Source organism: Poecilia reticulata, chromosome 18, assembly GCF_904066995.2.
Source record: "Poecilia reticulata chromosome 18, P_reticulata-male-v2, whole genome shotgun sequence".
NCBI lineage: Eukaryota > Metazoa > Chordata > Actinopteri > Cyprinodontiformes > Poeciliidae > Poecilia > Poecilia reticulata.
In genome coordinates, this window is record NC_088847.1 from 13,522,436 (window position 1) to 13,532,639 (window position 10,204).

Below are 10,204 nucleotides of genomic sequence, written 5' to 3' on the forward strand. Positions count from 1 at the left end.
AAAACACTTTTATGTCTAAATAATGAAGGGACAACATAAAATGAATCGGGGTAATAAACAACATCTACCAAATGTCCTTCTGATTGGTTATGTGTTATTGCTCAGCTGTTTTGGCTGTTGCCAGAAGACATAAAATATATATATATTTTCCTATGATTATCAAATTTATACCAGAAGAAAATATATTCAAGCAGTAGTCTGTGCCAAATGTGGCATTAGGAAAAAATGACCGCCAAGGCGCCTCTTAGAGTAACAACAGTTTATTGGACCTCAGCAGCCGATGCTTTGGTTATACCCAGGTCTGCTACAGACATGAGATGATGGTGTTTTTACAAAACTTAAACTCACAAAAAAAATCTTTTAGCTCATTCACATAAATTAGCAACAGAATCTAGAAAATTGCTTACAAAATTGCTTTAGGCAGGCTGGGTGGTAGCTTTTAATACCCAGTATTAATGCAATATCCTCCTTAGCACCAGATAAAAGCGTATTTTCAATCAATCATCTGCCTTATGTTCAATTTATTAACTTTCTATAACCGCTAGCTGCGCTGAAAACACACAGCTTGCGCATAAACAGGAACAAGTAGAGATTCAGTCGCAGCTCATAGTTTATATGAGTTAAAATACTTTCAAATTAAGCTTTTTAATTTCATCAGTGTTGTTTAACCAGCTTAATTTGAGGAATGATCACAGTTTTCATTTTCATGAACATTGAGTTTTACTAAAGGAAAAAAACAATAAACAAACAAGAGCTCAGAAAACCCTCCAAACAACAAATTTCAGATTTCTTCTTTTTTTTAAATTCTCTCCTTAGTTTTATAGTCACTTAAAATTCCTCAGAAATTCTAATTCTGATTATTCCAAATATTAGCATTTCTAATAAATGTGTCTCTCTTAAACAAATAAAAAACACTCAAAGCACAAAATACGCGCACACACACACACACACACACACACACACACACACACACACACACACACACACACACACACACACACACACACACACACACACACACACACACTATACAGAAAAAGAAAAATGACATTACAGAATCAGTACTGCTGTTCATATTCACATTGTTCACCTCAGACTATTTTAAATGGGTCCCAGGCCAGATAAACATTGTAGTAGTAATAATAGTCATAATAATAATGGTGATGATAATGATAATTACAATAATAGCATAAATGAACCTTTTTTTTTTTTACTATAGTAAAATCAGTTTTTTTAAAACATATTCCTTCAGGATACTTTGCAGCATTTTGTGTAGTTGAGGCAGGAATCCTTGGCAGAGCAGTTCTGGTACAAATACATCTTTTGTTATAATATCATTAAGCATCACATGTCACTAAATAGGAAGCTTCACTTACTGGCCATTTTATTAGGTACACATCTCTAATTGATTCTTCACTAAGACTGCAAATCAGTTGATCACAACGGCATCTAGACCTAGTGAAGAAGATCTGCTGAAGTTTAGGTTGGGGAACGAAGAGGTTTAAAGTCACTTTGAACATGACTTTTTTTGTGCCTGCTACTGGGGTTTTGATGCACAACAGAGAATGGTTTGAAAGAGGGAAAATGTCCACTGAGAGGTAGTTGTGTGGACAGAAAGGACTTGATGTCAGAGGAGAAGGCAGAGTGGTTCCAGATGACAGAAGGACAACAGAACCTCAAATAGCCACTTGTGAACTTCTTTTAATTGCCCCTCATCCTCTCTGCATGGACACAGTGTACCCATCTTCTGATGGCTACTTTGTTCTCATCAGTAAAGCACTTTTGGGATGAACAGCAGACGCTGTTTATTGGGATGGACGCTGTTCATCCCAATAAAGTCTGCTGGATGTACAGCAGACTTTATATCATCACAGCAGCAGCTGTGGTGATATAAAGTCAATTTACACCAAAATCTCTGAGGAATAATTCCTGCACAGTGCATCGAATGAAGTGACCAACTATGCCAAAGAGCCAAAGAACAGATGTGTAGAATCTATTACAGCCATGTGACACTAGAGGGAGCTCTTCATCCGTGTAAGAAAAAAAGAAAAAGCAGCAATAGCACCAACCATCCACAATGAGGTCCATCCATCCATCCATCCATTTTCTTTCACCCTTGTCCCTCAGTGGGGTCGGGAGGGTTGCTGGTGCCCATCTCCAGCTGACGTTCCGGGCGAGAGGCGGGGTACACCCTGGACAGGTCGCCAGTCTGTCGCAGGGCAACTCAGAGACACACAGGACACACAACCATGCACACACACACTCACACCTAGGGGCAATTTGGAGAGGCCAATTAACCTGACAGTCATGTTTTTGGACTGTGGGAGGAAACCGGAGTACCCGGAGAAAACCCACGCATGCACAGGGAGAACATGCAAACTCCATGCAGAAAGACCCGGGCCGGGAATCGAACCCAGAACCTTCTTGCTGCAAGGCAACAGCTCTACCAACTGCGCCACTGTGCAGCCCTCTCCACAATGAGGTATTTAAGTAAATCTTCATCAGCCTAAACAGAAACCACTCACATACTGTCTTTATGTCAGGAGCATCTGCTACCAAAGCGACCCCACCCAATTAGAATTTTCTGTTGAACAAGTGCGGTCCAAACACCACGCCGACCACGCAGGTGATCACGAACAGCACCCAGAAGATGACGGCCAGCAGCTGCACGCACAGCAGGGTCCTCCGGCTCTGCTGTATGACCCCCTCCTCGCCCACCAGGTCTGTGGCCGCGCCGTACGGCCTGTCCGGGTGCATCTGCTGCACCTGCAGGCTGACGGTGGGCAGGATGATGAAGCGGCTGTCCCTGCCGCCTCCGCCGTCGCTGCTGGCGCCCTCCAGAGAGAGCACCACTCTCTGGGTGACCGTCGCCACGCGTGTGGAAACTGTCGCCGGCATCCGGAAGGCCGCCACGCGGGGCAGCCTGGACATGATTTGGGAGTTGCAAGGCAAAGCGAGGGCATTCCCAGTGCGCAGAGGGGTTAAATGGCGGCAGAGGGGACAGGGGATGGCTTGTGGGCCGCCGCGGGGGTCAGTGGGGTCGCAGGGGTTGAGCTGGATCCTCTGCAGGCACTCTGTGCAGAAGACATGGAGGCACTCCAACATCCGGGGGCTTTTATTGTACTGGTTGTACTCCTGGTAGCAAATGGGACACTCTAAATCTACGGCCTCCACGGGGCTGGTGCTGGGAAAGGGTGTTGTACTAACTGGTTCCTCCAGCTGGGATCCTGGAACCACATCCTCTGGCATGCCTGGAGGACGGATGAACACAGCTGAACTCTGGGGAAATATTTGGATGGATCTTTTCCAAAAACTGGGAAAATCTGTAATGAGAAAAGGAGTTAGAAGTGTTCCAGGAAATTATAGCTTCTAGCCAGCATCTGTTCCACCTGAATGACTTCTTTGTTTATACAACTTAAATCAACAGATTTGCATCATGAGTCACAGCATTCCCCTTCTTAGCCCCTCCACATGCTGTGTGTGTGTGTGTGTATGCATGACTGCACAGGATGGGGGAAAATAAAAGAAAAGGCAGCGTTGTGAACAAAAATTAGTAAATCACTGAAATCCTTTCCCCAAACGTTGACCTGTGTTGGAGCACGTTCACTGACTTTTGGTTTAGTCATCCGCAGGAGTCGTTCACTGACTCATTGAACATGAGAAATCTTGCGGGGAAGTACAAACAGTCTGAGAAGAGCTGGTGAAGGGGATTTGTGCGCTGTGTGGTTTATAATTACTGGAAATGGGGAAGTTCAGTTTTCAAGTGGATCTGAGAACAACAGAGAGAACCTGGTGGTTTATGCTTCTTTGATTTTGGTGCAAAAAAATCACTTTTGTCATCTTCAAAAGTGATCTTGATCACCAGTCCTCTGGGATTCATGAAAGGCCTTTCAACATTTTTCCTTTGGATTCGGTCAGCAGCTGTCCTGACCATGGCAGAATATGGATATGCTCAAAAACAATGAAGAAACAGTACTAGAAAAAGAAAACAAAATAAAAAGTGCCAGGCTTGGCATGAACGCTGTGTGAAAGTTAATAAACAAGGTGGAGGAAGCAGAAAAGATTTGACTTCATACTTCTTTCACTCTGTTAAATTTTGAACTATTTATTCTTTCAATAATAATAATATTTGTTCTAAAATACTACTTTCCTTCTGTTAAGCATTCATATTTCATTGGTTTTTAAAAGAAATTGTACAAACCAAGTCTTTGTCTCATTCCGCTAAGGCTCAGTTAAAAATGATCTCCTAGCTTGTCTTTTATGTGTTGACCCAGTCCAGATTCATCCATTAATTTTGGACCATGTGTGCACAAATAATGTGGACATCAGCGTAAACTCACAATGTTACATTATGTGACGTTATGATAAAATCTTAATGTACTAGCAAATATATCAAATATTAGCATCTGAAAATTACATGGTTGCTATTTTTGCTATTTTTGCTATTTTCCCCCTTCAGTTATACGTTACTGAAAACAATTCAGAATGACAGAACTCAGATTAATACTAAATCCTGTCCAAACCCACCAGATTCACCACCACAGTTCTGACAGCACACCTCCAACATCAGAGTAAAAAAAAAAAAAAGAAAAACTTGCTGTTTTATGCTAGCAGCAGATCATTACTCTTTAGCTTTTGGGGATGTTGGCATCTTTTAACTATATTTTCTTCCACAGAACACCACCACTGACAATGAAATTATTGTTTTTGGATGAGATCACTTCATCTTTTTAACCGGTGTCATGTCTAACATGCAAATTAGCTTACAGTAAAAACTGCCCTTGCAAACTTGCACTGACCGAAAGGAAACACGACAAGAGAGCCGGCTGTCAGACGAAATAATAGAAGGGTTCGCATATGTTCTTCATTATCAACAACTAAACGGGGAAAAGTGAGTCCAAGGGGTCTAAACATGAGCAGTCACAGACTGTGAGGCATGATTCAGTGTTTGGTGTATGTCAAATGAGCCAGTAAGCCAATGGGGTGACTGTCCAAGGCAAACAGGAACATTTTCAGTCACTGGTTATATAAGGCCACAGATCTGGAAAACAAGGATTTATTTTTTCTGTCACCAAGTAATTTGATAAGAAAAACTGCTAAACTTAAATAGTTTTGCTGTTGCAGGAGGGATTCGAATTTTAGAGGATTTACCGACCTCCAGATTCTATGGACCTGTTCCCATCGCAGATTTATATTTGTTTAATTTTTTAACAAGCCAGTCTGTCTTAACCTTTATTTGGGAAATAATAACTACTGCAACTTTGTTGCCATACTCAGTAGATTCGGTTCATTCACAGACATCCTAAATCTGACTTTCTTTCATAAGTAAAAACCGAACGGGCACAATCACTGTCAAAAATGACTTCGTAACATATAGTAAATTTGGACTCTTAATTAATTCAAACACCTTGTAAGCAGTCAGAAACAAGCTCTATGTCTTTATGCGTATTTGTTAACGCATAGTGATAAGGTAAAGTTGCATCAATCCTTTGAATTTCTGTAGAAATAAGCACAACATTACATTGTTTGTAGATTTGTTTAACTTAGAGCGACACATCTGCGCCTGCTGTTTGTTGTTTGCTTCCCATTTTCACATGGGAACAACTAAAACCCTGTGTGGTGCAGAGGGTGGTTGTGGGAGTTGGGATTGTTGCTTTGGAGATTGGGTCTCCTCTGCATCACCCCATGGCAACCTGAAAGTCTTTCCTCTCACATTTCAGAGACACATCTGTGCAATCAGAGCAAAAATAAGCTACATCACATGACCTAATGTGTTAATTTCTTGAAGAAGAAGTCGCTAACTGTGAGCTCAAAATGACATAAAGTGGTTGGATTATAAAAAAAAAAAAGAAATGGCATCACCTCTTCCATGAAGCAGATAAAACGGAAACTCACCTGCAGCAGAGCCTTTCAATCAGAGCTCTCTTTAGTTCCTCCTCCCAGGATCGGTACTTTCCCTGTCACACGCATCCATAAACGTTGTCATGCTGAGACAGATCACCTCTCGCCTCTGAGCCTTCGAGCCAAAGCTTTGATATTCCAAAGCTACGAGCCTGAGCCCGTGTTTTGGTTCCGCCGCACCTGGTTTCTCTCCTCTTCTCCGTCTGGTCCCTCATGAGGTGTCTCCTTGGTTGTCTTGGCAGTAATTAAACCCTTGGTGATGACAAGGTAACCGGGACACAAAGGACAGAAAATGACAGATCCCAGTCTCTTTATCATGACTTAAAGTGCTCGACTCGCACATTATGTTGTTACGGTTCATCACAGTCAGTGCTTTGTGGTTTACAAGTGCGAAGCAGGGAGTCATTACTGATATCTCCGCTTTATTGTGCGCTCCTGTTGATGTTGAGACAATCCTGTTTAATAGTGCAAATAGGACGGTTTACTCTAATAGGATGGTTTACGACCTAATAATCATTTTAAATGGCTTGCATCAGCAGATATTTACTCACCCCAAGGAAGTGAACTTATCCAGGAAATGTGGCAGGATTTAAAGTTCCCTGAAGCGAGGAATAATTATACACACATTATTAAAGAAGGAAGTACGGGAATCTCTGTTAGACTTCAAAACATCTGACTCACAAAGTTAGGGGGCTAAACAGTCTTGATCAGGCCGACAAATAGGATCCGAATCTGCTTTGAGGATGCAGGTTCTGTGATAAATAAGACTGAAACCTTGGAAAAACAGAGGGAGGAATCAACACTCTCGAGATCTTCCTACCCGTAAAAGGAAGCTACCAACTGATATTTTCTTACGCTCAACAAACATCCAGTCAACTTACATCTGGGTTTTCATTAGGAAATGCATTTATAAATAGGCAACTGAAGAAAAGAGGGTCAGCTTGGAGTTTCACGCGAAAAGATGACTCAACGTTTCACGTGGATATGAAATGAAAGTTTCACGATCAAAAGTCAACAGGGCTGAGTATGAGTGCTAAGGTACGTCAAGAGTAAGCAGTAAAGTGTAAACTGGTTAATTATTGACATCTGCAAAAGATAGGACAGCATGTTCAGGAAAGCTCTGCTGTACGCTTTCTCTGCTTGGTTTCTAGAGAAACCACAACTGGCAACATAATCAAAAACTTATTCTTTGATTGTTTAAAATAGCTCTTCCCGTGGCGATAGTTTTACCAGTTTATTTAAGCTGCTAAGAGGTGAGTCAATTTGTTAAATGGAGAACCAAATCTGGCCTGCCGTAGCTTTTTATGTTTCCCTCTAGACTCCAAATCACATCAATAAGTCCCTCCAGTTTTTCGCAAATCCACAAAGTTCACACAAAATCAACAGATCCCCAACACTTTTTCTGATTTCACTGACATTTTTAATCAAAATTGGCCTAAAACATTGGATTTGAGCAACTGCTGCCTCAGCCTTCCTTGATGTCAAGTTATAGTCTGTGACCAATACAATGATTAATAAACAGTCACATTTAACATCACACATTGGCGCAAATATCGTAAAAAAAAATTCCTTACAAGTCATTTTAAATTAGCACCACAAAAATCTGTGATTTTTACTGCAAAGAACCACAAAAAACAACAACCACAAAGTCCTGCATGGACTGATCATTGTGAAAAGATGCTCAATGTGATTTCATTTTAGATACTTATTGAATGCGACAACAGCTGTTCGTTGATAAGTTAAGAATTTCATTGGCTTTATCGATACGTTCTGCCACAACCGGCCCTTCAAAAACATTCAGATTTTCGATACGGCCCACAATGAAAGTGAGTCTGACACCCCTGTGCCCTGACTCCTGCCCCATGACCACCACAGTAATCCCCAAAGCCCTGCAAGGATTTGTGGGTATAGACAAGTGATGGATGGAAAGACACTCAGCTGTTTCATAATCTACAACAAAGCCTCATTTTGAAGGGTATCAGTGGACTTCCACTGTAGTTAAAGTGGGGTTTGAACAAGACAAAACAACAACAAAAACCCAATAATGAGCAATGGACTTGCTCGTTTGATTTCCGCTTGATTTGCAAAGACTCGTTGGGAATTATATTGACTTGAGCGGAACTTGGAAAAGCGGTTATTTTCCTACCGCAGTGGTTGTTCATTGGAAGGAAGTTAATTTGAAGGCGGCTCTGCGGGCCTGGGGGAAAAATAGACAACAGGTCGGTCAGCTTTCAAATATCAAAACATGCACACAAAAAAAAAAAATTGTTTGATCCTCAGATAACGTACGAAGCAGCCTAAAATAAAGAACAACGTGTGAGAACTCGCTTTGTGTTGTTGTTTATTTACCCTTGAGATCCCAGGGATGAAGGTGTTCCAGGTGTTTCATAACAATTTCAGACGATCCCATGGCGATCAGCACTATTTGCATTCGGAAACCTTTCTAAACAGTTGCTAATCTTGATTCATAGGAGCTGCACCCAGAGGCAAGACGGGGCAATTCTCGCCAAATGCATCTAAAAAAAAAGCCCAGAACTACACCTAAAACAAGCCTCTACAAGCTCAACAAGACGATAAGAGAGCACATGGAAAAACCGGAACAGGTTATAGTTCAAAAAGGTTTTTTTTTTTCTGAAACCACCTAGAAAACATGTTTTGGTCCTTAATCAAAGATCCTTATTAGGTGAAAACGAACAACATATAAGGACAGCAACCCTATGCCTGCTGTCAGGCACGGCAGTGGAGGTATAATGATTTGGATTGTTTTGAAGCCACAGAACATTGAACTGACTATGTACTAGCCTATCTGAAGGTGTATTACCTCTGCAGTACAACTTTGTTTTAGTTAAATAGTATTAAACATAGTACCTTGCATCATATTTAATATTTAAAAGACCAGATTACTTTTAATTTACTTTTTTTTTGCCATGGACTTTAAGTACTACTTTGGAAGACATGGCTAATCTGTCATATTAGCTAAACACATATTACATGTGTTTTACAGTGACTCATAAGAAGCCAAGTCTTTTGCTGCTTGGTCGGCGTTATTACAGAATGATAGATGGAGAAAAATAGGTGGAAAAGGTTTTTATCAAAGAGCAAAGAGTGTAAAATTGTTGTTTTAGCTGAACGTTAAGCTGATATCAGAGCACCTAAGACAGTCAGAGAACTCAGATCTGAAATTCGTTTTGAAGAAATTGGAAAAGCTGGCGAAAAACACACTGTTCAGTTTGGCTATAAGGGAAACAGAGCAGTGGAGGACGCCCCTCTTTAACATGGCGTTTGAGCTTCTAGAGGCAGAAAATCACCTTATTTCTTTATTAATAAATTGTATTTAGATTTTTAATTATATTATTGACTCAAATTTTTCACAGATCAGATTCAAATTTTGAATTATTACTTAGTATGCAATCGCTGAAGACGTGGATGAATGTTTTTCTATTGTTTTTGTTTTATTCTCTGGAGTTCAGCAGGGTCATGATCTTGTCCGTCTTGTTTTATTTGAACAATTATCAAAGTCACCAACGTCACCACATCATGAAATCTGCTGACGGTGAGTAAAGTTTGTCAGAAGGTGTGAATCATTGTTTGTTTTTTAACAATTAGTTTGCAAAAACTGAAATATTGCTGAATTTAGTAGGAACTCATACGTCATCCAGCCGTTCAGCAGGAAACAGCTCAGTAACTGTGTGAAAAAAAGTCGCGCTGCGCTTTTATCATAGGTTTTGCAGTTTTAATATTGACATAACCTTTAATGTTTTATTTTTGCATTACTTATATGTTCTTTTTTATTCAACCTGCTGAGAAAGACACTTATTGTTAAACAAAAAAGTTGTAACACTGCTGGACTTCCAACTCTTCCCAAAAGTTTGGGGTTTGTTTCTTTTTTCTTTTCTTTTTTTTTTTTTTTTGTAATATCCTCCCTTTTTTTTACCGTCTCTCAGCTTGCATCCGACATGACCAAATAGAGTTTACGGTAAGTTCAGCTCTGAAAGAAAGAGCAGGAAGGCATAAAAAAAAAGGCTCTAAACAAAAGATCTGAAAAACACTGTTAGATCTGCACACTAAGACATTCACACAGGAACACACACACAAACACACACTGACACAGTGCTTTCAGTTTGTGATTTTTGGCCCAGATCCCAGCGGATATCACCATGAAAGGAGTTCATGCACATGCTGGAAACACTGGTAGGATGGACGACGGCTGGAGGTTTGCCTGACGTATGTCTGGAGAGAAAAAAACTCCCTCCACGGGGTCAGGAGAGGGACAGACATGTAGGGCAAATCTTGAGATATTACT

The 10,204-nt window shown here is 40.7% G+C and overlaps 1 protein-coding gene across 1 annotated transcript; it reads right to left on the reverse strand.

Moving 5' to 3' along the window:
• Positions 1-2,076: 2,076 nt before the first annotated feature.
• On the reverse strand, positions 2,077-8,517 carry LOC103480482 (uncharacterized). Its single transcript, XM_008435439.3, has 2 exons — positions 5,896-8,517; positions 2,077-3,323 (listed from the first exon to the last, which is right to left on the reverse strand). The coding sequence occupies exon 2, from the start codon at positions 3,247-3,249 to the stop codon at positions 2,575-2,577; it is 675 nt and encodes a 224-aa protein (XP_008433661.1). The 5' UTR covers positions 3,250-3,323; positions 5,896-8,517; the 3' UTR covers positions 2,077-2,574.
• Positions 8,518-10,204: the final 1,687 nt, after the last annotated feature.

Excerpts from the sequence above, each read along its gene's own strand:
- LOC103480482 (XM_008435439.3), bottom strand. The coding sequence starts at position 3,249 with ATGCCAGAGGATGTGGTTCCAGGATCCCAGCTGGAGGAACCAGTTAGT.